At 49.0% G+C, this 27,575-nt stretch overlaps 1 protein-coding gene across 1 annotated transcript in view; it reads right to left on the bottom strand.

Moving 5' to 3' along the window:
• Window positions 1-27,575, bottom strand: part of nbeab (neurobeachin b) — a 192,732-nt gene that overhangs the window by 122,485 nt on the left and 42,672 nt on the right. Inside the window, exons 3-22 of the mRNA XM_035534144.1 lie at window positions 26,955-27,055; window positions 26,397-26,492; window positions 25,987-26,108; window positions 23,861-23,987; window positions 22,248-22,367; window positions 21,001-21,147; window positions 15,666-15,863; window positions 14,910-15,043; window positions 13,944-14,052; window positions 12,773-12,925; window positions 11,455-11,623; window positions 6,514-6,593; window positions 5,701-5,763; window positions 5,290-5,387; window positions 4,741-4,833; window positions 2,919-3,027; window positions 2,634-2,715; window positions 2,357-2,480; window positions 1,454-1,646; window positions 275-1,228 (exon numbers count right to left, since the gene is read on the bottom strand). Coding sequence (XP_035390037.1) covers window positions 275-1,228; window positions 1,454-1,646; window positions 2,357-2,480; window positions 2,634-2,715; window positions 2,919-3,027; window positions 4,741-4,833; window positions 5,290-5,387; window positions 5,701-5,763; window positions 6,514-6,593; window positions 11,455-11,623; window positions 12,773-12,925; window positions 13,944-14,052; window positions 14,910-15,043; window positions 15,666-15,863; window positions 21,001-21,147; window positions 22,248-22,367; window positions 23,861-23,987; window positions 25,987-26,108; window positions 26,397-26,492; window positions 26,955-27,055 — 3,272 coding nt within the window. The remainder of the gene's footprint in view (window positions 1-274; window positions 1,229-1,453; window positions 1,647-2,356; window positions 2,481-2,633; window positions 2,716-2,918; window positions 3,028-4,740; window positions 4,834-5,289; window positions 5,388-5,700; window positions 5,764-6,513; window positions 6,594-11,454; window positions 11,624-12,772; window positions 12,926-13,943; window positions 14,053-14,909; window positions 15,044-15,665; window positions 15,864-21,000; window positions 21,148-22,247; window positions 22,368-23,860; window positions 23,988-25,986; window positions 26,109-26,396; window positions 26,493-26,954; window positions 27,056-27,575) is intronic.

Here is a 27,575-nt window from a genome sequence, read left to right as displayed (position 1 = left end):
AGTAGGAAATGAGAAATGATACCAACTACTGGAGGAGGCTAAGAAAGACCCATCGGCCAGCCAGCTCCATTGAAACTGTTTCTCTGAGAGCTGACGGACGCTTTTAAAAGATTTTAGAAGAGCTGGAGACAACGAGACAACGAGACACAGAAGAAACAGTTTAACCAGCAGAGCACAAACACACTCTCTCTGCCTCTTATGTATCGGATGACGTGATGCCTTCTATCTGGCTGTGAGCATTATTCTGGGCGTCAGCTCTACTGGCTGACCTCACCTGTGTGGTGGCAGTGGTCAGGATCTTCTTCACCTCCTTCTCCTTGCCCTCGTCAGACCGCTCCGTGTCTGAGGCGGCGCCAGCCACGTGGGCACCGTTCCTCACCACGCCAGACGCCTCCACGTCTCGGGCTGTGGCCTCCGCCTGTTCAGGACTCTTGGAAGTGCCGTCACCCTGTGGCGGGGACCCGAAAGGCCCAGGAGTGGACCGGAGCTCAAAGCAGTCCTCCAAGGCGGTCGAGCCGGAGTCGGCCTCCGAGGCACCGGCCGGGCGAGGCAGCAGGCCCAGGTCCGCGGTGCCAGTGCGCACCCGTGGCCGGACGCCCGGCAGGGGTAACGGCTCAGATGCGGCCATCTCGGGCAGCAGGTCGGCGGGGGCAGCGGAGCCGGCGAACAGGAAGGATCCGGCGGCCGGCCGGATGTCCTTGTCCTCGGCCAGCGTGATTAGAGGCCCTACGCTCTTCTGTTCCAGCTCGGGCACCAGCACGTCGTTCACGCTGCCGTTCAGATTCTCCACGGCGACCGAGTACACGTTGTCCAGGAGGGAGTCCACGCCTACCAGGCCGCCGCCGCCTACTGTGCCCAGCGGCGGTTCGGGAGACAGGTCCATGTCCTCCAGTTTCACCTCCGTGGCCTCCACCTTCTCAGCCTTGATGTCCACCAGGAGGTCATGGACCTCCACGCCCACGCCCGGGGCCGCCTTCTCCGCCTGGGCTTCCGTCAGGATGTCGCGCCCGGGGTCGGCCGTCTCGGGATCGCCCGCCTCACTCTCGGGGCTCTGCGTCTGGGACTGGTCATCCAGCTCCAGCGAACCCTTGATGGCCGAGGTCTGGGCCGAGAGCCCAGAAATGGTGCTCACCTGCCCTTTCCTCCCCTTCTTGATGTTCTCCTCCTCCTGACGCTGGTACTCCTCGTACATCTTGGCTAAGTATTCCTTATGCGCCTCATACGTCACCTGGCATGCAAGGACGCGGCAACAGAAACAGATGGCAATCCATTATTTGACGCCAACTCATAGTTTATAAACCTTCCTGACTAATCAGTGTGCCGACTAACTATGATGGAACATCGAGTGGAAGACAAGTTATCCTAATGCTTCACGGTTGCGCAGTACCCTACTACAGCCAGCAGAGGGTGCGCATTTTCATGTCTCTCGGTGGCCAGGGGAGAGGGCACTCACTTTGGAGTGTGCTATGGAGAGGGTGTCCACCCACACGCGCCAGCCGCCCCACTCGTACTTGATGGCGTGGTACAGCAGGATGCGGAAGATGTTGTAGACCATCTCCGTGATCCTCTGCTCCTCTGGGTTCTTAGGGTTGATGTAGCCCAGTGAGAACATCCAGTCCTGCCACACGGAGCACTGGAGGAGACATCTATCACAGGGAGAAGATTCAGACAAGAGCCATTGCATCCACTTCTGTCTAGAGCACTGGGCGAATGGGCATGTACATGAACAACACGCCAACTTCAGTAAATATTTGTCATAAACTGTACAGATTCTTTATGTAGGCTTTCAGTGAATTTGGGAAAATGCTTCTGTGATCCACTGAAGTTCTGTAAAACTGACAGCATCACTTTGGAATCTCTTTCTCTAATCATAATGACAGATGTTGATTAAATGTCATAACAGCCTTCAAAGCGCATATCCGGTGATTGACAGACTGTTTGACATCTGACTGTGCAAAGAACAGAAAGCTAGACACAGCTGTCACAGGGATCATCATTGGCTTTGGCACACGCATGCATATTAGCCTCTGCGTGTACTTTTCCATGTGTGTGTGTGTGTGTGTGTGTGTGTGTCCGAAACATCTGCTCGAAGTGAAATATTCCGCAAATTCAAGGATGACTGAGCATTATGGAAGCCAATTAATCAAGAGAGAACCTTAAACATGAGACATCAAGAGAACCTTAAACACAGGACATCAAGAGAACCTTAAGCATGGGACATCAAGAGAACCTTAAACACGGGACATCAAGGGAGAACAATGTCCCATCTGGCCTCGCCCTTTATTTAGATCCATTCATCAGGTGGTTACCTTTGGGGGGGGGGGGGGGGGGGGGGGGGGGGGGGGCAAGCACTCACCGTCTGTTCTCACGGCTGTTGCTGAAGAGTTTGATCATGTCGGAGAGGAAGAGGCGCCTCACCTCCATCAGCTCGGCGCTGGGCGTCGAGTTCTTCAGCAGGGTGGCCACCACCTTCAGGATCACTGCCAAACACCAATAGAAACGTGTGGGCTAAATGTTTGGGCCAATCAGAACAGAGTTTCTGGGAAGTGCTGACTTGGTACTAGGCAACATGTGCTATTTGACAGCTAGAGGGAGTGGATCACATATTAGGTGTTTGTTTTTTGTTTTCTTACTCGGGTTCTGGATCTTGACGCTAGAGTCTGGTTCAGGGTGGGGCTTGTGAACAACCTGCGTGCACACCTGCTCTGTCAGAATCTAAAGGAGATCAAGAAAAGAAGAAGAAGTAGTGAGCATACCAGTGCCACGCAGATAACTTGAGTGAATATAAATCGTGCATTACTGTTTACGTAATAAAGAAAATCAAAGCCTACAGCATCATCACAACACATCTAGGTCATCTAGGCAAGGAAGAGGAACCCGCACACACGTGAAGAGTAGCAGATGCTAAGGTACGCTACCTCATACAGCGTGTTGTACGTAGTCACTGACAGCGTGTTAGTGTGTAGCATGAGTCTCTCGCCCAGAAGTGTGAAAAGACTGTGTGTGTGCATGATTTCCACCTTTCTCCTGCAGAAACACACACACACACACAGAGAGGCACACACAGCGCGTAAAGCCAGCAGGAACAGCGCAAGATATGTTGAGCTTGGCACCTCTGCTATGGTGTCAGGTAACATCACTTTATCGCAGTGACTCAAAAGTAACACATCGGTTGCCAAGCTCCAGACACCGCTCGGGGTCGCGGGAATAGGGGAGGCGTTCAGCGCGACAAAGCATCCAACGGCCCATCACTCAGACGCTCCGGAATGACACGACGGCTCCGGAACGCCATCCGACCCGTGGCTCGGAGGGACGCCTCAGACTAATGGCTGCCATTCCTTAACGTGCTGCCCCAGCACTGATCTCTCTCCAGAGTCTTCAGACGCTGCACGGCTGGGCGTGCTCACTGATCACTGGAAATGGCAGCAAATGAGCTGAAAGATGATTTATTGTGGCCCCCAGCAAGCGGCTGCGCGAGTTATGCGGTGAAAATGGCGATGAAATAGCGGCTTTAAAGCTTAAAATGAAACTTCTGAGGGACTTCGAAGTTTAACTTGCTTTAAACCTCTAGGGTTGTCTAGTTCTTTGTATGGACTTCTATTTTAATAAATGTCTCTGGCATTGTATTAGACCTCAGAGATTAAATGTTTTTGTCTGTTGATTTAAAACACATTCATCTAAACAATTAGTACCCTTGACTTATTTTACTAAATGAGACAATCTAGCCAAAAATCAACCTTCTGCACCTAGCGCTGAAATCCCAGAGACACTCGTCACACACTCATATGCTCACGCACGCACACACAGCATCCAACTCTTATTGCTGCCTCGGTCTTCGTCACACACTGATATGCACACACAACACACACGCACACACATACACACCCCTCTCCATTTTGTCTTATTTCTTATTCATCGGGCTTCAAGGATCCAGTCATAATCCCACCCATTGCCTAGAGCGCTGGGGAGCTCTGCAGAATGCAGACAGAGGCGTGCAGCACTGTGCCGGACTGCTAACGCACGGCGTGGTCAGAGGCCCAGTGAAGGTCACGGGGGCATAGGTGCCATTTTTAATATCAACTTTGAAGTGCATGCATCCCTTACGGTCATGGAAAACCCCAAGTGATGTAACGACTTGTGAAGGACCCCACCCATCCCAACAATAGGCTCTTCTCTCTGTTGAGGTCAGGGAAGCGCTTTCGCTCCCTGAGGACTAAGACAGAGAGACTGAAGAGGAGCTTCTTCCCACAGGTCCCTGAATCAGGGAAACCCTGAATTCGTGCCCTGAATCAGGGAAACTGATAAACTGTGGGGACCACCACCACCACAATGTAACATAACTGTATATATATTCAATTACCACCATGTAACATAAAAACTGTAAATATGTCATTTTACAAGATGGATCTGTACATTCTGTACATTGTGTACATACATATACACACAACCATATACATTGTACATTGTGTATATAAACATAATATACATATATTGTACATACATTGTTAATATATTTTTGTACATATATAGAATATAAATATTTCTTTATGCACCCGTTTTCTTTTTCCTCAGTTTTTCTCAACCATTTCACTGCGAGTTATACTGTGTATGACTATGTATGTGACAAAATAAACCAAACTTGAACTTGACTCTTAGAGAAAAAACAAAACAAAACAAAACATCACCGTGTTCATTGTGTGTGATTGAAAATGACTATCAGGACATGGGACATTTACTCACTTGTGGCCCAAGTGCTTCAGGAAGTAACCCAGTACCTTCAGCGCCTGCACGCGAATGCTCTCGCTCTTGGAGGCCAGCAGTTTGTAGACCACTCTGAGCAAAGCACGTGGGGTGATAAAAACACAGCGTAAATATAAAAAAGGCCAATGATTTACGAAGACTCTGACTTCACAGCCGCGTAAATATGAGGAAAGGTGTGTCTGGGCTCAGTGAAAACCACGACCAGGAAAAAAGTCCGTCACTTGGATGAAAAGTGTCAGATGAGATCAGAGTCGTACGGTAATGCAGAGCAGCGGAGCAGCGTGAGGTTGTTTCATCACAGTAATGTCGGCTAATGTGTGCAAAACCCGCCGCTCCACCAGGGAAATAACTTCATCAAATCCATCCACATTTCATTATCCAGACGCGCAAGGCAAAAAGAAAGGAAAAAAGGCTTCCGTCCTGCTCGTCCGGAGTGGAAATAAACATGCAAATGTGCGAACATTCATATGCAGATGAGGCTGAATAATGCATGCTTCGCGTGGGCACGCGGCGCTGGCGGCGGCTCACCGGATGCCGTTCCTCTGGTCGAAGGCGGGGACCATCGAGGCGGGATGCTCGGACATGAGGGCTACCAGCAGCTGGAGAACGTCGTGGAGGTTCTCGTCCTGCAGGTCGGGGATGTTAAAACACACGAGCACTTTGTTTAGCCTCTTACCGCAAGGCCTCAGTGGCACGGTAACGTCGCCATGGGGAGCGCGCCGGCCATAGCAGCGTCGCCGTAAAACCACTGAACCATCGGAAGTCGTCAGTCTTAAAGGCGTCAGAACTACGGAGCGATTTAAACACTGTGCGATTTAAACACTGTGCATTAAAAATGAGTCACGCCCGAGGCAGCGGCCGCGAGATGTATCGTACTTCAGACACGCTGGCGGAGTCGTTACTCGGCGCCTCGTGCAAACGTACTGTCTGCTCACCTACCTCGTGCATGGTCAGCAAATAATTCTGAATACTCTGCAGTTCGTCCTCCTTAACGCCTCGATCCTGTTGGAGCACAAGGAAGAGGAGGAGGAGAAGAAGAAGAAGATTGAAATATAATTAAAATTTGCCAAGTAAAGTCAAATAGCAAGTACACATGAAAAGGTGCCAGTCATTTGGGCACGTGAGTCACCATGACAACCAGACCCACCACTTGGGCAGCATGTAGTTCTCTTAAGTTCTTTACTCGTCAGTGGAAACGTTCATTTTTTGCTACTTCAGACATCTCGGTCTTCCAGATGTCTATTGTAAATCCAATCAGCATTCAGTTTGGCGGTGTGAAGCTGTTTTCTGCACAGCTGAAACTGGACAGCCCGTGCAGAAGCATGCAGAGCAGAAATGTTGGAAGCTCATGCATGTCGTTGCCAGCTTGTTATATTACTGCTCGGATCTTGTTGCATAGAGCTGCAGATCAAAGCTCACGTGCCCATTATAGGCTACGCAGTCGCAGACGGAGCATGCGTTTGCGCAGATTTTGGGCGGCGTGTTATCGCCGCCGTGTGCAAACGTGCATCATAAATCGGTGGACAGTTACGTGAATGTGGCCGAGACGGTTGCAGCCCTCGCTGCATTACTGAGCTCGGCGCGAAAAAAAAAAAAAAACTATTTCAAAGCACGGCGTGACGACAGAAGACAAGAGCGTCCGTGACTCGCGTGAAATGAAAGCTTGCGGTGCGCGTGACACCGAGCAGGCTGCTGCGCGGTAGCTCATTAGCCAGCTAACGCTACTGCGGAGGAAAGAGAGCTGGGTCTTACCTTGAGAATTAGCTGCTTGAGAAAGAGTAGCATGAAAGCCCTCAGCGAGATGATCTCCTTCTGGGAGGGCCGGGGCCCGTCTGTAAACGCACACGCCACAGATGGCTGTCAAAACAGGTGCCGCATGGGACGGAGGCTTACATTTCAGGGTTTGGTTTTCCTCTGTGTGAAGCTGTGCGGAATGGCTGAGTGGGGAAAGCCTTTTATCGGCGTTCCACGAAATCAATTCGGGTCATCCGAACTGATTTTTGTAGTGTCACTCCAGCTTTAGTGAGTTGACCTGCAACCTCTCAGGACTGGAGTCTGGCGCGTCCCATGCTTGTGGCACTGGAACTCGCGCGTTGGCCTAACCTAATATGTAGCGTACTCTCTATCGTGTGTGTGTGTCTGGGGTTGGCGGGTTCGTTCAAAGCGCATCAGACTAATGGTCAGAGCCGTCACCTTGCCACGATCTCATGAGTGTAAGGGCGTAGCAAAATTCAACAATGCGATCCACTGAATGTCATCCACCAGCTATTCCCTCCACGTTTCAAATCCGCGCGTGCGCCAGGAGCTCGGCGTATCTGAATGGAGATGGTGCCATCTGATGTGACGGAGAGGACACTGATTAATCGTCTTATTCCCAGATGCATCCGTGACCGAGAGTGGACATGTGGGCCCAGTCGTTTGGGTGCCATCTTCACCGTTAGCTTTCTGGTTGGGTTTCTCTCTCTGCCAGTATACGTGAGCACGAGCTGCCAGTCTAAAGACGGGTGGGGAAACAACTGATCAATACCAACCGCTGGTTATTCACGACACTGACGTCGAGATTGAGTGTGACGTCTTTAAAAACATAAAACACAAACAAATCTAATCTGGGCTTGGAGTTTGACGTGAGCGCCTTCATCTGTGAGCTGCTCTGTGCGGGTGTACCAGGGAAAGACACTCTAGTGTGATTACACCCCCCCCCCCCCCCCCCCCGTGCACACTCCCGGTACACGTCTCACCCAACTCACGCCCTTTCTCACCGGCGTCTCACTTCTCAGAAGCAACACTACTGTAATCAAGAAAGAAACCCTCAGATTTCCCGCTTGCGTGCTCGCGCTGCAGCTTTAATGAAACCACGTGTCACGGCCTGCTGATTAAAAAACTAACCAACCAGCGAAAGGACGGCACCTGTGCGTTGCAGTCTGACTCCAGCTAATGCAAAGCGCTCACGACAAAATGGGAGCTTTAATGAAATTTTTTTTTTTTTCGGGCTGTACAGCAGCGTGTCCAAGATGAAGAGAAAACGGCGTGACCAGAAAGGCGCAAAAAAGGCAGACAGTGCAAATTTTCCTTAACTGCTCCTCTTCCTCCTCGTCTTCCTCCTCATCCATTACACTCAAGAAATGAACACCCACTTCTGGAAGCTTGTCACATCTGCGATTAGAAAAGAACTTCAAGCGTATTTTTAATAGTTAATCGATGTTCCCTCCCATAGCTTTGGCGCGAAGGCCCACTGGTTTGAAGCAAAAACTAACATTTGCACAAAGCTGTTATACTAATAGATTTGTCAGGGTGTGTCTGGAAAGCGGAGAGTTGGAAATGTAAAGGCACGACTGCACTCTGTGTATATGTTGATATAAACCATTTGCATACGTGTTAATGAGGTGTGGGGTGGTACTGAAGTTAATGGACCCACTCCAGAGACACCAAAATGCACGGTGACAGAAGGTGAAATATCTGTGTGTGTGTATAAATAATCTTAACTGTTCCCAGGACTGCACTGGTCACAGCCCACTACAGGAGCTGCCGTTGTCTTCACCCTCTTTTGCCAGCCCTGGGCTCGGGGTATTCCTTGAGCATTTCCTGTTCCTTGTTACTCATGCTGCTACCGCTTGGCCCTCTACTGCTGTCTGTCCATTACTACTGTATCCGCTTGGTTATTCATTAGCATTCTGTCTGGATCTGGAAGTCCCACAGGACCTTAGCTCTTTCGTTCTCTAGCACCTTTGGTAGAGATGATAGATGTTTCTTTGTACTATTCCAGCCACTTGGTTATGGCATTCAATGTGCGCTCTGCCTGCCAGCATCTTGCATCCCGCTGTTATGTGCTGGATTGTACCAGGGGCGTCTTTTCTCTTTCTGGGGTCCTGCCTGGTGTGGTAGAGCCCAGCCTCTATTGATCTCATATTCAGAGCTTGTTCTCGTGCTGCCCCTGGTGCGTTTCACACCAGCCTTTTCCAGCCATTGGTAGGATTTCTCCATATCAGCCACTTTAACTATCTGCCGGTGCTGCGTCCCGTCCAGGGGTTTAACCTTCCATGATGGTTCCTGCTCCTCCTCATTCCCACTCTCCTCGGGATTCTTGTGTCTGAGGTACTCACTAAGCTCTGTGTCACTCGGGCTCATCTGCCTGGTGTACTCCTGGATCTTGGACGTTTCATCCTGGATAGTGGCTCTGAAGCTTAGTAATCCTCGGCACCCCTCCTTCCGCTTGGTGTACAGTCTCAAAGTGCTGCTGTGTTCTCCTCGGGGAGAGCATGTGTAGAGTATTATGCCAGCAGGGTGATCTGAGGCCTGGTAGAGTGTAGGTGTTGATAGCCCAGATCTTGTTCTTCCCATTCATGTGACTTCTCAGGACACCCATACTCTCACACCCATACTCTCTCACACACACACACACACACACACACACACACACACACACACACACACACAGTGAATCACAGGGTACTTGTGCGCTGTGGCTGTCCAGACTAAAGTCTTTGATTAAACAGTGATTGTGTTCAAGTGATGCATATCCTTAATTTATAGAGTCAGTTGAAGACCAGGACCCTTCAAGTAAAGGGAGAAGAAAAGAAAGAAAATGAGCATGAGAGAGAGAGAGACTTCATTTCCGGACAGAACTGTCACTCTTTTCTGAAACCCCTTCTTTCTTCCTGGGCGTAACCGTACACTTCATTACATCTCAGCACCGTTTCTTGTCTTAACCCCACTTAGAGGCACAGACACCAAGGACTGTAGCGTCTGATGAATTAAAGATAAATCAGTGAAAACCAGCCCGATGATGGAATCACCTGCCTGGCAAGCAAGGCATGAATTCCTTTACCGTTTTCATCAAGACTTCACTTAGCATGCTGTCCCCGGTATAACCACCAGATGCTGATCTTGTGTGTGTGTGTGCACGCGCATGCGTGTTTGTGCATGTACATTCAGGCACATGCTCTCTGGTCTTTGTCTGGCAGCTCCCTGGTTCGCGCATCTCTTCTTATCTGACTGTATCTGCACGCGCTCTAAACGTGGCCCGCGGGTGTCCGACCACCAGGACCTGTAGCACAGCTCCTTCTTGTCCTCTGGAGTCCCCTGCCTTCGTTAGGCACTCCGACGCTATGGGTGACGCGCTACTTCATATTCCCTGCGACTTTGCAAAAGCACGCTACACTGATCAGATGATTAAAACCTCTGGAAATCCTGCCGCCCGTGTAATCTCATTCACCACCGCCTCGGTTCCAGGGAACGGGGGGAAATAATAAATCTTTCTCTTTCCAACATACCACTGAGGCATGACAGAGAGGGCTCGGTGGACATACCCCCTTTCACGTTCCACTGGGCTTTTTCGTGAAAACTATCTTAGTACTTGGTATTAGTTGCAGTTTGTTACCAGTGTAGAGAATGTCTTGTTTCTAAAGCCAAAGGTGTACAATATACTCTTCTAAGACCCTTTTAACCCTCGCGGTAGCTTAGTGAACAACAATAATGCTTGAAAATTGTAGCGCTGAAAATTCGGCCTCCAAAACGAGGGGCTTATTTGTATCATAAAGGAAATATGTCACAGGAGAAAAGTGTTCCAGGTAGGACTTGAGACTGCACAAAAGCCAAGCAAGGAGGAGAGATGCCCGTAACAAAAGACAAAACCGTGGAGGAGAGAGAGAGAGAGAGAGAGAGAGAGAGAGAGAGCGCAGAGTGAGAACACAAGATGGCTGTTTAGTGACAGAGAGGGAGCCAGAGCTGAACCAGTCAGGTGGCCCTGTACAAACCAGACAAAAGATCGCTCTTTAAGGCTTTGTGTGTGTGTGTGTGTCAGCTGAGCTTCTAACCTACAGGTTGGCAGCACTATACCAAATGCAAGGTTTCTAACATGAAGACACAGGGAGAGTCTGGTTTCAACTCCTCCAGTAAACAAATCTGCCGACGGTCATTAACCACATCCCAACGCAGTTACCCTGCAGTTGTGAACTCTTCAGTGGGTGGATCTTTCTGTGTTAAACTTCCCGCTAAGCTTGGAATGTCGGTGTTAAATCTGAGTTGGTGCTGTTCACTTGCGCCTGGACTGCACGTTTCAGCAGAGCGGGAGGGAGCCCTGGGTCGTCGTCGGGTCAGAGCGACGACTCCCGTGACGACACCCATTTACGGCAGACAGACACTGCCCGAGATGGGATGGAGCTTCACCGAGAGGCACACAGATCTCGTGGATGAGAGCACAGGACGTAGCGGAGGTCGTAAACATGTCAGCAGTGACAGACGCCAACAGGAAGGAACGAGCATCTCAATCCTTCTGTCTAACTAACAGACTGATGTGGAGAACATTAGCAGTAATGCTGAGGAGATGGCTAATTAACTTTATAGCGTGGCTCTGTAGGGTGTTATGCTGATACAATAAGCTACAACAATAACAATGTAACTAGTGTGGCCTACTGCACCAGTAAACCCCCCAGTACACGCCCTTCACCATTATGTTGCACAAAATTCAAATATTTTGTCGGAAGTATACGAACTGCTCCGTGTGTGTATTCAACTATGTCCGTTACACTGTCTTGTATTTCCCCTGTGTGATAGGGTGTGTGCTGTGTACGCAGTAAGTTCAGTACTCCAGTGCCGGCAGGGCCATGAGCCATGCCAAACATCGTCTGCTCCTGTCTCGTCCTGTCGTTGTGGTGGGGGTGCAGAAGGGCTGGGGCAGGGATCGGGGGGTATTACCCAGGCCTTTGGGTGTGATTCCACTGCAGGGAGCCGGGTTGACCGCCCAGTAGTAGTACTTTAGCGTGTGGATGAGCTGCAAGACTGTTCCCACCCTCCGGATGGTGTTGTAGATGGTTGCCGTGCCGATGAACTCCGCCGACAGGTAGGTGTACAGCGAGAGCTGCACCTGAATGAGGGGAAACACACACACACACACACGTATGAAAGTTGACTGTAGCCACACTTAAAGGACCAGACCATAAACACTGCAGGGTACAACGGCCAGGCTGATCACTATCAACTCATTTCTACACTCGTGTCTTGCCTGTTCCGCGAATGCCATTAAGGGTGAAATGCACCCATTTTAAACAACTTAAACCCTGTGTGGCACTTTCGGTAAGTCACTACCAGCTTGCCTAAGGGTTAATATGAAGGTTAATATGAGGTTTAACTACAAATCCATAAAAACCCTTTGTAGTTGCGCCATGTTGCAGTTCAGATTCCACCCTGCACGACATACGTGTGCTACACGGGCTCTCAGAAGGCCAACAGCCAAACTTTAATTAACCTGTCAGCCTGGTAGCAAAGCACAGGAATGCCAAAGCACAAAGAACCTTCCAGAAAGATGGAGGAAAGCTGAGGTCTCTATCCAAAAAAGAGAGTGGAGTCGACTCTGTTGTTTGCTGTTAGAGCCCTCTAGATTAATAATCTACAATCTGGGCCTATCCACTCCAAACTTACTTTCTCTCTCTCCCTCCCTCCCTCCTCTGCATGTACTTGCACACCTCTGTTAGTTATTCATTCATCTTGCGGTGTGGTGTCTGGGGCCGGGACTCTCGGCACGCGGTATCACCCCTCTCTGACACGCCTCATCCGCCACTTTGCGGGTCATTACAGCGCGCGGCCAGCCAAATTTCGATCTTTTAGCATTTCAAAACAAATGTACACCCCCTGGCCCAGGTTCACACACCAACTGTGTCCACAGGCGGCCCCTCCTGAGCAAAGCAAAAATGCAGAGAGCCATTAAAAAATATTTATCACTTCCCCACGACTCTGGGACCAACCTTAAGTGACCCAGAGCTGAGCTGCTGTGCAGTCAGTATTTCAAGCGCTCCGACTTCAAAAGCCTGTTTGCGCTGAATAACAAAGTGCCCAATTACAAACAAAGCAAACAGACCGCCGATACAACTGCAACAGCTTGTGTGTGTTCGTGTGATTCAAATAGGTGCTCTTCAAACCTGCACTCACATGGAAATATGCCTATTACAGCAAAAGGCATCACACACCAGCACCCCAACCCGAGGGGCCCCGGGGGGCCGAAGCGGCGGCCCCTCACCTTGGCCGGCGTGTGGATCCAGAGGGCCGCGTTGAAGAGGATGTGGTCACACAGCTGCTTGAGGAGAGCTGCCCCGTGACTTAGGCCGTCCAGATACTTGGCGAAGGAGAGGAACTGGTCAAGCACAGGCCGCGTGAGGTGCACGCGAGATGCCTACGCAGCACGGCGGGAGGGCGACAGGAAGTACAGGAAGTAAAGACAAAGACACCCAAGTGCTATTTCCCCACACAGATCTATTACTGTGACACTGTGACCAATACTGTGGTAAGCAATTAATCATTCAACCTGAATAGCTGCATAACTATAATTAAAAACAAAGAAACAAACTAAGGAGCTTGAAGTTTTGACTTTGGAGCCAGATGAGGACTTTAGCTGCGAGAGACTCTAGGTGATTTGTGGCGCCTGGCACCTGTAGTGGCATGAGCTGCAGGTGGGCGCAGCAGGAGTGGGCACCTGGCCACAGGAGCAGAACAGAGAGCCGCTCCTGGCACTGCCTCAACGTTAGCTCTCCTCTGCAGAGCAGACAACTTTACTTATTTATTCTTGTTTCTCTCTTGAAAGGAGGTGCAAATTGAAATACAGATAGAGCGAGAGAGGGAGAGAGAGAGAGAGAGAGAAAAGAAGGATAAAGAAAGATGGATGAGGGAGAGAGGGAGAGACTGAGAAAGATGGATTAGGGGTGACAGGGAGAGAGAGCGAGAGAGATGGATGAGGAAGAGTGTGTTGCACCACAGTACTTGTTAAAGAAGGACGCCCACTTACAACGCCCTTCTGATCTCCTCACCCACCGACGGTGATCACACGGATCCCAAGAGGCACTTTATCTCTGCCTTCAGGCTGAGCAGACACTATACATTCATTCGTTCGTTCATTCATTCATTCATTCATCTACATCAATGACTTCCCTTTTAAATGACGGGTAGGGCCGTGATTTAAACGTCACATTTGTGAAAGACTGAGCCATCGCAGGTCAAGCTGGCCCTGTGCTTCCCGTCAAAAGAAAAACACTCGATCGTTTAATGGAACCTCTTATGTCCAGAGCGCAGGCCGGTGGAACTCTGAAAGCCCATAATCTCAACCCGACGATCGCCCGCAGGCCTGACAGATACGTCGCGCTGCGCAGGGCCGAGGTGTCGCGGGCGCACTTGCACCCAGGAAGGGCGGCACCGACCTTCTCCAGCAGGTAGCTGATCACCAGGAAGCCCTTCCCCCCAAGCATCTGTTCCTGCATGGCCACGGAGCTCTTCAGTAACTCCATCAGGAAGGCCAACAGGGCGGCGCTGTGGAGCACACAGCAGCAGGGTCACTGCACAGAATCAAGCAGCCCGCGGTTCGGAAATAAGACAGGCAGCGGAGGAGAGGTTTTTCCCGTGCCCAGAAATTTACAGTTTATAGCGATAAACTATAACTAGTATACAGTTATAGTTACAGCTTATAGTTCAACACCAACACGTTATAGTTCACAGCCGCAGTGTCCTGTAAAATGGATGTGTTGTTTAAAACATCCTTCTAAAGTAGGAGCGTGGTCACTTTAAACGCTGAATCAGCGAATCTACGATGACTTGACAAAGGAGTAAAGGTTACGATAAAAAGGCAGAATTATTTTATCGGTTAATTTAAGCAGCTTTGTTTTGCATGGTGAACTGGTTCTGATGATTGTTTTGCGAGTGATCATGTGTGTCGCAAGGCAGATGGGCCCTTCTCTGTTTGGACACTCTGTGTCCAAAACCCCCCGACAAGCGACAGCGGTTAGCGTTAGTGCCTCTCGTGCGCCCCCTGCGGGCATCCTGGCAGCGCCCGGATCAACTTAGCCAGGATTAAGGGCAGCTCGGGGCAACCAGCCCCCTTCAGCCACCAGGCGGCGGAGGCTGGCCAGCACGGTTCTGCTGTCCTGTTGTCAGACATGGATGGTTAGGAACCAGAGCATGACGGCACACTGGTGTGTTTATGTAAAAACTCGGCCTGAGCATCCATGCGGCCTAAGGTTCCAGTTTTGGACAAAACTTTTTAAATTAAAAAAAGAAACATCTAACCTCAGGGTTTGTCTCAAACGTTTTGGTTTTGGTTCTAGCATAAACGTTGGTTCCGTGTTTAACATGGCTGGCCGGGCAGAGCGGGGTCAGACAAGGGTACTCACCAGACGGTGGTCTCTACCTGGCCCTCACTGTGCTGGTGGACGTCGAGCTGGGCAAACAGGGGAAACAGCACCTGGATTCCTCCGATGGAGTGAATGGCGCTGTGGATGGAGTGGGTGACGATGGCCTTCACGTCCTGCAGGGCACGAGGAGATATCCATGGAAACACACAGACGCACGTGAGCACTCGTGCAGAGATGAAGTATCTTTAAGGGCGATGTTTGCAAATGGCTAAAAATCTGTCAAACATACAGCGTGCACGCAAACACAGAAACGTGCGTAGGATTCCCGCTGAACTACGCTTTACTAGAGTGAATTACGACAGAGTTTTTGGCTCGCATGCATTGGAGGGTCAAGCTAACCTAACCATTTTGAAACTTCCATTTGCAGCTCTCTGGTGCAGCCATAATCTATGTTTGCATCACACTTTTCATTCATCCTTCATTTATCCTTGTTTTCACATTTCACTGCATGTGTATTTTTAATTAGGTTTGTATTTATATTTTCTATCTAAGGCATCTTTCCTACTTTTATTTGTAGATCAACTTGAACTGAACTGTGAATGAAATACATATATAAAGAAACTTGTCTTGCCTCAAGTGTCTAAAGTAACATGAGGTGTTCTCTGTTTAAGAAGATATTGCTCCCCAGGTGGACTTTCTTGTTTACATAATTTTGTTTCCCATTACAGGCACATTTTACCCTCCAAAAAGAGCAATACAGAGCGAGCGAGCGCGCACGCACGCACGCACACACACCTGCAGCATGAGGGCGTGGGGCGAGTGGACGAAGATGGAGGAGTTTTCTCTGGGCGAGGACTCCAGACACAGCTGGGCGTCGGTGGCTTTGGCATTATAGGTGAAACAGATGCTGTTGGCCAACTTGCCGTCATACAGCACCTGCTTATGGTGCTCGACCAGGTGCAGGTCACTCTCCGACTTAAACTTGAACGTGCTCTGGAGAGAGTGGGGAGGAGCATGGGAATGACACACGTGAGAGGGGCTAGAGGACCATAAAAAGAAGAGTGATATAAATCAAACAGAAAAAAAGGAGACATATAACTCTACATATCAGACACATTCATAGTATAACTAGCCTGGGTGTCCCAAAGTACAACTAAATAAATAACCAGAAACAAATCTTAATCGGTTAAGCTGCTACCTCTGCTTATTAATGTAGTAATGTATTCAGCACTGTCAAACAACAACAACAACAAAAGCATTTCTTTTATGTGGTGATTATGACTCCAATAAGGAGACAAATGACAGGAAAGCCAGCGTAGGGGGAGCCTGTGAAAAGAGATGTGTGCAATTAAACGCTAAAATTGAATCAGTGAATCACTGATTCGTCGCTCGAGCTCCACTAAGCGTGCGAACGCTGCATGTGAATCATCCTTGTTATTGTGTCTGCCTCTCTGCAGCCCACGCCGGCCAGCCACCCCCGGGACGGTGGCGTCACCCGGCCGTGACCCCTCCCCTCTCCCTCCACCGTCGCCGGTGAAAGCGTGTGCAGGTGCGTGAGGTTTTGCGCACTTTTGGGCACTTTGTTCTCTTCCGCGATCACGTCGCCATGTAAAGCACTTGAAAGGAGCCCATGACGGACACTTCGCCCGTCTCGTACTTCAGATACCGCTAGAAATATCACACGCAGTTTCGTTGCGCGCTTCGGAGCGCGCTTGTCGCCGCGCTGACAGATACGCGAGTCGCTCTGGATAAGCGCGTCTGCCAGCCGCTGTAAACGTAACGGCACGCTGCTTTTCGGTTTATCCTTTGCTTATTTATGCGGTGTCAAATTTTACAGGGTTTCTTTTCCCAGCGGAGTTTGCGCTCAGAGGTGCTTAAGCAGGAACGACCGTAATGACAGCCCTTCGCAGGAGTAGCAGCTAAAAATAATGATAAAAAAGCCAATGATCCAGCCCCAAAGGACTGGAGAATACGCGAGGTACGCAGCTACAAGAGCAGGCAGGGCAGGAACGGACAGCCACGTCACGGCCTTGCAGGCACAGAGGCAAGGCAGAGCTGCTACACGTGGTGCTGCTTCGTCCCATGCAGGGTTAATGCCTTTTATTCTGTGGAGAGTGCGATCACATCGCCACGCTAATTTAATCTCCGAGGTGCCAAAAAAAGACACGCTGGAAGAACAGAAAACAATTACGTGAACAGAACAGAAATAGAGTAGAAATTCACCAAAATGAAAATGCTTTTTCGAAACAGGACCGGCCGCGTTCGCCTTTTGAGCTCTGCGCGTTCCTGTCAACAAAAAAGGAAAAAAGAAAAATCTATAGAATGGCATCTTTACTCTGGGAACATATTCTGCTTGGTTTAGAAGAGGTAAACAAAGCTGCTACATTAAGAGCACGCACATAGATTGTGGATTTGGGTAACGCCCGGGCCGGCCCCAGGGCGCCGAGGCCAAGCTCTTACGGAGATCACAGAGTCCCGCTTCGGGCATTGCAGGCAAGCAGACATCAGGGAAGGCAGAACTGGCTGACTCCTCGCATTAACGCACCGCTTGGTGGGTCCAGCGCACGGAGCATGAGTCCAGCAAGGTCTGATGACTCACCCAGTTCAACTCCCGTTAATTACACGTATAGCAGACGGGCTAGAGCTGAAAACAAGAATCACGGAAACGACGCTGGACCCTGGTCTCCTCCGACCCCTGGCAGAGACCCGGCGAAGGCCTCTCTGAATGTGTAAGCGTGGAAATGAATAATTACCAACGGAAAACAGATCATTAACTTAAAGATACTGAGTGAAAGTAATAAGTGATGATTTCAGATTCTTGGAATAACGATTCACACAGGAGGAATGAGGAGTCAGGTTGAAAATGTTCTATAACATCTCCGGAATGCCGTGTGAGAATGCTGTGAGAAGCGGAACTAGCCTGATGTGGGGCAGTCGTGCTTCTCCTAATCGACTGTGCGAATAAGGGTGTTACAGTATTCATGTGACATTTTTCTCCATGAGTCAGTTTTCGGCCCTTTCTGCTGTCCATGGCTAATTAAGGCTTTGACTTCACATAACATCTGTTGACAAGAATGTTCTGCAGTCTGAGCGACACCAAGTGTCGCACAATGCACGTGGACACACATAGCTAGAGTCTCTCCATCTGTCCCTGTCTTTTTCACACACACACAGAGAGAGAGAGAGAGAGAACGAACGAGAACAATGCTTCCAGCTGGTTAAAGTTGTATGATCCTTACTAAAAAGTGTGTTACCATAATTACCATGAGTAATCTGCTTATGCAAGCCCAAGATTTCCCTTCTTTTTCTAAACGCCGTGGTGTCTGGGAACTACGATCTGGTACGCTGTCCTGGTAAGAAACTTTTCATGCGTTTTATCTTTTGAGATCTTAGATTCCCATCTGGGACCTGCGCCGACAGTGACTTCCATCATTACAAAACACAATTAACTCGCACTGTCAAAGGAAACATCACTGGAGCGCTAATAAGTCACAACTTGGACACATGCCAGAGAAATCAAACGAAAAGAAAAATAAGCAAGTCAATCCCTGAGGGAACATGGCAATAATAATGTGTGATAAAAAATGACTCTTTGGACATTTATGGGTAGTTTTCCAGGATTTTCTCAGGTGGAGTGACATGAGAATACATGAGACACAATAACTTTGACAGAATGCTGCCATAATGGTCTCCACCCTCCTGGCAATAACCGATGGTGTAATTCCAGGCTTTCAAATGTGGGCCAATGCCAAACAACCCCGGAGCGTTTGTTTTCGTGTCAGTGGGGAAGGAGCAATCACTGGAGAGAGCTGCTTACGCTGTGGAAGGAACATCCTGTAATCCCAAAACTATTTTAGGCACCTGACAACTGGTGAATGACGTGACAGAAACGCCAACTCCTTCAGGCGAGGCCAAGGCATTCTCGCCTGTATTTATCCATTGCTTTCTAATTAAGGCAGAACAATAGACAAATGGATTACAACACACTTAATTCGAAGAAAGTGTGATTATAAAACAATGGTGGAGCTTAAAGTACATCTTTCATATTGCAAGTCAAAGGTCGTTTAGGGGTACACAAATGATCTCTTCATTGACAACGTACATCGTAAATGACTAAACCTAAGGGTCATCCTTTCACTTGTGGTCATCCTCCACTGAGAAGCCAGGTCAGTGACCTCCTTGTGATCCCCCCCACGCAATAAAAGCATCACACACGGGTCATTACCCTGCCTCTTGCATTACCGATTGATGTCATCACTGCCAGGGGATGGACGTCAGCCCGGCGTCAGCTGAACCTGGATCAGCCATTGCCACGCCACCGCAACAGGTAATCCGGGCAGTCGGGTACTCGTGCTGCTCCCGGATCTGCTCTTAGGAGTAGCGGCCATGGCCGACTGACGTTGCTAATGAGTTACAGTGGGGAGGGTTCCGACCACAGATCAATCACGTAAACTGTGGGATCCATTAAGGCCTAATAGCCTGCGATCACAGCCCCTGGCTGCCCGGGAAAGACGGGTCCCCCTGCTCAGGTTACTGTGAAACCAGCGGCGTTGGCTAGTTCTGTGGCCCCTCAGACACAACGGTAGAGGAGTTCAACGGATCTCACGCGAGAGACAGCGCTGGGTGTCGGGCAGGGTGCATTGCCTGATGATAAAATGTAAAAAATTATAATAATAATAATAATAATAATAAAAGTGCATTGCTCAGAGATAATCAAGTCTGGATAAATATCACGCATTTACAGTTTGATGACAATTATGTGATCAGATCACCTCATGATCACCAGACATGGAGGCATAGGCCAGGATCCAGAAGTTACAAAGGCTGCATTCAGCGTTAGATTGGTTAGATTCTCCTTCCTTTTTTTTTTTTTTTTTTTTTTTTTTTTGAGGGAAAGTGCTCCATCACAGCTGCAGGGACTCATTCATCTCTATTTAAAAAAAAAACCAAAAAACAAACCCCCAAAAAAAGAGTCCAGGCAGCCTGCACGTTAACTGACAGGCTCCCTCAGGGATCGCTCGGCAGCAGGGCAAATACCATTCGTGGGTTCATCTAGGACAGGTAATTGGCTTCCCCTGCCTGCACCACCCATTAATCCCGACTGCCTGCCCGTCACGATGGTGTGTGTTGCTGAGGTAATCGAAGGTCTAGATCCGCAATTAATAAAGGAACTGGCGAGTTGGCGGTGATTAGAGAGAAAGGGCTAGAAACGTCTCCCAGGCTTTAGACGCCCGAGAGGTCAGGAAGGCTGCGAAGTATGTGCTCCATGGGCATTTAGGGGTTTCCTCACAGGGGATGAGGTTCTTACCGCAACAGGTCGGCCACGCTACACAAAGCCTCTTTCGTGCTCCAAAGCACACTGTCTGGCGAACTAAGAAACTGAGATGTCATCAGAAACGCTGCACACAGCCATTTCGAAGGATACAGAATGGCCAAAAGCAGAAACTAGGAGCTGTACACTGCTGCAGGACCCAGTTACAATAACTACTCCCGGTACTTGTAGAACAAGAGTTACGCTATTAAAAGTCCCGATTGCCTGGCTGAGGTTTCCCCCCGTGGACACAATTAAAACATGAGAGTGTGACAACAAGCGGCATGAGCCGGAGGAGGAGGAGGAGGAGGAGGAAGGTCAGAGCCATGGAACAAAAACCACAAACACACGCCATGCTTCAGTGAGGCTGAGGTTGAGGAAGGCCGAGTGTGTTGTTGCAACAGGGGAAGAGCCCAAAGGTTGTGCTCCGCTTTCTGTGGAATCTGTCAGAAAACAGGTAGCAGGAAAAAAAAAACATTATTTTAAGGCATTTCACAGGTTTTTATAGAACCCGGACTAGTTCCCCTTTGAAGGGAAACCAGATCTTGGACATTCCAGTGGGCGTAATTCAGACACTCAGTTGCTCTGCGCTTTTGTGTCACACTTTTGGTTCACAGATCAATCGTGCTGTGAGGCTGGATTTGAATGACGACTGCTCTCTCTCAGTCTGTATTCCTGGATGGTTTTTTTTGGGGGGGTTTTCCACAAAGGAATGTGAAATCTTTCAAATTTGTACAAATCTATCGATTGGAAAGTAAACGGACCACTGATCAGTGATAACAGAAGTGAAGCCAACGTCTGAGGCAAGGCGTCACAGACCTTGTAGCTAGGGCCCAGCTGATGGATGGCAAAGATCTGCGATGGGTTGAGGGCCTCACTGAACACGTAGATGGCTCCCAGCTGTCCGCAGAATACCCGGTTCGCGTCTGCCGTCTCTGAGGAGCCCAGGAAACATTTGTCATAGCTCTGCAATGAGAAGAGGGGTAGGGAGGGTTGGTGAGAGGACAGATGGGAGTTTAACGGTACCTACGTTCGGGCACAAGGACTCAGGTAGGTGTTATTTAAAGTTTAACGTGACGAGTAAAGGAAAAAGCAAATTTGAGGAGCGCAAGAGCACTGCGCCTTTAGGGCGCAGAGACAGGAGCGGGCGGGTGAGCGGCTTTGGAAACTTGCTGGTGACGTTACCGAGCTGATTTGCTACTTTCGTGTGTGGTCCTGGATCGCATTCACGTCCAGTCCATGGCCGTGTGACGTGGATAAGAACGGTCAGATTAGTCCGCAACCAGCCATGTAGCAAAATACAGGAGGGGACCCACAGCAGTGATGTTGGCAAAGCTGGGCGTCTCTCGACCTGACCGCGCACAGCGGACAAACAGCTGTCCTCCGCAGCAGCATGAAATGCGTTTATGAGGTATTAGCACATCCATTTTGCCAGTTTTAACACCCGAGTCATCTCACAAACTTTATTTGTTATTGCTGGTGATACTGGTGTGCACATGCATGCTGTTTGGGAGAACAGATGCTTTCACATTACAGACTAATACAGGTCACCTGTGATTATGAATGTGAACATCCAAAAGTAAATCCAGTCTGAGCAAAAAAATCTGGATTAAACAATGAGCCTTGTACTGTGAGCACATCCTAAAAACCGTGCCAGCACGGTTAGATCGCAGGCTGATTTCAATCAGCCCATTCCTGTAATAACGTTTCGCTGGAAGAGAAGATAATGAGATTGATTTAATGCGGTTCATTCTAATCTTTCCGTCTTCTAAATCTTTTCAGTCTTTCTATTCTCTGGACAAGCTGCGTTTCACAAATTACCAAACGATTTTTGTGGCGGTGAGAAGTTCTGCACTGCCAACCTTCTCGTTTAATTCAGACCAAGACACTCCTGGCTCAGGGCGGAATTTGGTGACAACGCATCTGTAGGTGAATGGAGCTTTTATTTTGAAGGGGCTTGAGGTGATGGCTGCTACCAGAATGAGTAACCCCTGACCCCTGTGAATGTGACTGCTCAGCATGGAGATGACCAAACAGCGCCGGGCGGAACCGGGAGGGGGACTTACGTCGTTGGTGTTGACGTGCCAGGCCATGTCGCCGTAGGAGACCAGCTGCCCGTTGACATAGCAGCGGATCTCGCTGTTCCTCCAGCGGTTGTACACATGCACCACGCTGATCATGTACCACTGGAGAGATAGATAACAAGCGTGCCCTCTCAGGTCTGGAGTGGAATGGCAGTTACGTTAACGTCATCTACTATCATTTAAAAATCAATAGTAAGTCAAAACAGTATTTTTTCAGACTTTTTTGGTATACATCGCTGTTTTGCTCGACCCCTTGTAAATGGAAACGCAAATCTGTGGCCAGCACATTCTGCTCGAGGGAGGTTGTGAGCAAGGCCACAGTCTAAGGCAGTTCCTTCTGAGCTGGGGCATGAGTAACAGATCAGCCGGGCTAAAAGACTGGAGAAAGCATGCTCATGAATGTACATGAATGTACCAGTGGACACAGTTCAGGTCTGCAAGAAGCCTGAACAAAGCACCAAAGATGAAGACATCTTCATGGCATCAGAATCACGCTGCACTTGCAGATAAAATCTAGTTTTGTATCACATGGCTACAGGAGCCATTAAAATGTGACAAAAAAGGGATTCAATCTTTGAAAACGAGTGGATTTATGTGCCAATTGAGTTTCAAACGCTTTTAAACATTTTGTTTTTCCCACAACAGTTACCCTTTTCTCTCAGTTCCCACTTCAAACGCACGGGGACATAATCGAGACAGCACAGGACATCAAGATACTCTCTGATGAACCTGAGTTCTTTCAGAGGGACCACCATGTCACTCTGTGTTTTTGTTTTTTATTTTGAAACGGCGCACGAGAACACATGAGAGAGAGCGTCTGTGCAAAAGACTTTGAGATTCTTTTGTGCCTAAAAAGATATATTTTACATACCTTACCAAAGGTATGCAACACCAAATCTGGAATCTTACGTACATATAATCAGTAACACGAAAAAGAACCAGATGCCGTCGAACACAACTCCAGCCAAGGCAAACGACAGTAGACGCAGATAAAGAACTGAAACGCTGTGCGCCAGCGTACATTAAATAAACCAATTACCAATCACATTCTTTTCAATCACTTCTATTCACTTTAAAATGATTTCACCTGCCATTAAATTCCCTCCTAATCGCCTCTAAAGGCCTCAGAGAGAGCCTGGTGGCTTGAGCTAACATCAGCATATCCATTCACCCGAGCACGAGCCGGCAGACGGACGCATCAAAGAGTCGAGCTGTTGAATTAGCCTGTTCTTCACTATTTGCCTACTACAGTTCAACAGCAGCTCAACTGCGCACGTTGGAGAAAGGACATAATAAAATTAACTTTAGACACAGCGTTCATTTCTAGAGACCGACACTATGACACTCTACACGAGACGAGCCTCAGGAAAGTCATATTAGATTTGTTAAAAGTGGATTAAGGACCTGGTCCCTGAATAGGGGCACACGGGGACATTTGATTTAAAAAAAAAAAAAAAAAAAGTTGGCAGAAGCTTTAATCTCCCTTAATCCTAAATCTAATAAATCTATATCCATTCATTTTTAGCTCACTCAGTGATGCTGCCTTACCCGAGAAAAGTTCGCTAGCAAGTCGTGACGACTCGAGGCACTTTTACCTTCCGGGGCTGGAAGTCGTACTTCACGCAGTGCTGGAATCCTTTGCCTTTGGACTTGAGCGAAGTCACAATCAAGCAACTGCCCACAAAATGAGCGGAGTAGCCGACGCCTTTACTGGTCCGGAAACTGTCAGGAAAAAAATCCCAGCCACACGTGAGATCTGGTCCTAAACACGGCGACATGCAGAAACAAACATGCACAGAGGCGTCAGGTCAGTTTGCGCAGCAGGGTTCCCACAGAGAGTAACATTATTTGTACAAGTTAAAGGTAATTAGGTTGCTAACCTGTGGTATAAGCCACCTACAACCCTACCCTGGATCAATCGTGTGAGATAAAATGATTTATTACATTTGCCAATGTTAGAATTCCCTAATCCACATTTACAGTCATGGCTTGTAGCTCTGGTGCCAAACCCGCTCTCAATCAGCTGTCTTGCTGAGACTCCCATACCATTCGACATTATCGTGTCTCTTTGATCAGACGAGCATACAGCCCCGCACGCAGAGGGCCTCGGGCAACTTTACAGGGCAGGAAGAAAACGGAGTCTGAGACAGAATGACGTCTGGCTGAGAAATGATGCCTGGCTCCCGACCATACCTGAGCGTGTGGAGAACGTGAGAAACATTCAGTTCCAGGCGTGGGAGAGAGAGAGAGAGAACATGCTGTAATTAGCTAGGGGGCAACACAGTGCTGTGCTGACTACTTCTGACAGTGCGCCTTGGCCAGTTCATTCAGCAAACACCCGTGTGACCTCAGCCAAACCCTGCTGTATTACGACGCGCGTAGAGATTCCTGAACAACAGACCCTCACCCCGCCATACATCTTCACCTCGGAGTCACTGGAAATGGGATTCACCGTAACGCATCAGGACAACTGGGGTTTGGAGCAGCCCTTAAAATAAACCTACACAGGAACGGCTCCGTGTGGGTTTTGTTCGGCACCTAAGGCAAACAAAGACCTTTACAACATCTGACATTGCTCAGGTCTTTAATCCGCTGCCTGCGTTTTTCTCAGGCCTTTGCCAGCACAGAGTGGAAATAGACATGTCCCAGGCGCACGCCACAGCCGAGAGCAGCCTGCTCCCGCTATCTGATCCAGGCATTAGCTTCAGTATCCCCAAACTAACACGCACCTTACTCCTTCATTTGACCGCCCTGGAAATACCAAACACCACGTAAGAATTGTCAGAGCACTGATGGTAAACAAGTTTGCTTTTCCAAAATGGTTTTCTGAAACTTGTTTACAGAGATTTCTCAGGGTCCTGACTCTGCTTTGAGGCCCAGCGTTGGCCTTGAGCACAGAGACCAAATTCGCATCGTGCATGTGCACCACTTAGAGAACTTTACACGCAGGCCTGTAAAGGAAACATGGGTATATAGAATAGTGAAGAGGCGATAACTTGGATTAATTTAGCCTATCTTGAAAACGGCTGATGCATAAAAGCTTCCTGTTTTAGACACACACACACATACGCACACACACTTCTCTCTACCCTGAGGGTTTATTGCATGTATCCTGGGAGAACTGCAGATGAACACAGCGTTTCTAGGCTACTGATCTCAGTGTTAATTACCCACAAGCCTCTGTGCATTCCGTTGGCTTGGCATTCCTTCGGCCCCGCAGACATTAAAAGACAAAAGCAACATCCGTTTCCCCCGCGGAGATCCGCTTGGGAACACGGAACATTCACCCACCCGAGGCTTGCGCTCCTGTTTGTTTAATCAGCAAAAATCATACGCAATTTACATCTGCACATCAATAATCCATCACACCAGCATAAAGTGTGCCAGCAAAGCTTAGTCTGCAAGTGGCAGGACATCAGTGTCCAGCCATACGAAACAAAGACATCCAAAAAGACCTCAAAGACGCCAGTCACGTGTTCTCTATCCGCCAGGACGACCAATCATCACCTAGACGTGGGGCATCTCGGTGGTTAAGGTACTTGAGTAGTAATCAGAAGGTGGCTGGTTCAAGCCCCACGAGCACGCTGACACTGTGGGGCCCCTGAGCAAGACCTTTAACCCTCAATTGGCCAGGTTGTACTCAGCCATAATTGTAAGTCGCTGTGGATAAAAGAGTCAGATAAATGCTGTAAACACAGATGCACAACAGACGGTGGCTCACCAGTAAAGGTAAGGCTTGTCTTTATCCATGTTGATGTTGTTGAGTGGGTCCATGCGGAACCAGGTGTTCAGACTGAAGCCATTCTGATAAGGCCATCTGGCAATGGGAGGTAATGCGATTGCCTGAGCAGAGGAAGCGCAAAATCAGTGCAAAACGCATGTGCTCTTACTACATCGTGTTCTTTTACTGCCATTTCATTTTCTCATGTTTATAAAGCACTGAGCTTTTTAACTGCACAAAAGATGCTGTGTTCATTTTTTATCACTACTGAAATACAAAAGCAGAACTAGAACAATCAGTACAAGATTAAGCAAATTCGTGTGTATCGATTCCTGCGTTAGTGCCGACAAAAATGATTTCAGATCAGCATTTCTGCTGTACAGCGCGGACCACGGCAAATGGAGACTCACAGCAGCACTGCGACCCGGGAAGTTGAAGAAGGCGTCCGGTCCGTGTCTCTGCGGCATCTGGTTCAACACACCCAGGAGCTTCACTGCATGTCTCGGCTGTGGGCGACCACACACACACGGTAAGTGCTAATGGGAACGTAGCTCCATTTGAACGCAAACATCACCGTGTGCATTTGGGCTGCAAAGTTTGAGCGGGTTTTAGGAGCTGGCGTTTTCACACTGCGCTCAGTTTCGGCAGGCCAGATATTTAAAGACAGGCTCACGTTACCGTTACACGTCGCACCCTCCGTTAGTAACAGCATGGGCCTTTCTGACAAAGAACCCTCCAATCTGTTAAGAGAGTGAGAGCTAGTGTGCCAGCATGTTTGCCATGGCAACCAACAACGCCGATACTCTTGCCAATAGCGCTCACTCCAGCCAACAGCTGAGTCGATATCTCGAGAGGCGACGGTCATTCTGTGGCTGCCCGCCCCAGCGACCTGACCGTCACAGGCTTGCCTGACAGGGACACGCCCCTGGACTGCCGGGCCCGTGGGCCCGGACAGAAGTCTGTCTTACCCACAGTCCTCCATCCCCACGCAGCATACTGAAAAGTAGCTTCAGCTCCCGCACGGTGATGCTGTAGCTGGCTAATACTCCCAGCATGTCCACCAGGAGATCTGGGGAGGAGGGACAGAAAGCGAGAGAGAGAGAGAGAGAGTGAGAGAGAGTAGAAGACAGACAGAGTGAGAGAGAGAGAGAGAGAGAGAGAGAGAGAGGAAGAGTGAGAGGGAGAGAGAGAGTAGAAGACAGAGAGACAGTAAGAGAGAGAGAGAGAGAAAGAGTAGAAGACAGAGAGACAGAGTGAGAGAGAGAGAGTGAGAGAGAGTAGAAGACAGAGACAGAGTGAGAGAGAGAGAGAGAGAGAGGAAGAGAGAGAGAGAGAGTAGAAGACAGAGAGACAGAGTAAGAGAGAGAGAAAGAGACAGTAGAAGACAGAGACAGAGTAAGAGAGAGAGAGAGAGAGAGACAGTAGAAGACAGAGAGACAGAGTGAGCGAGAGAGCAGGAGAGAGAGAGAGAGAGACAGTAGAAGACAGAGAGACAGAGTGAGCGAGAGAGCGGGAGAGAGAGAGAGAGAGACAGAGAAATAGGGAGAGCACGGGAGAAAGAGATAATTTCTGACAGGTCTATTGTACGT

The sequence above is a fragment of the Electrophorus electricus genome, chromosome 15, assembly GCF_013358815.1.
Source record: "Electrophorus electricus isolate fEleEle1 chromosome 15, fEleEle1.pri, whole genome shotgun sequence".
Classification (NCBI taxonomy): domain Eukaryota; kingdom Metazoa; phylum Chordata; class Actinopteri; order Gymnotiformes; family Gymnotidae; genus Electrophorus; species Electrophorus electricus.
This window is presented reverse-complemented; position numbering and strand designations above follow the sequence as displayed.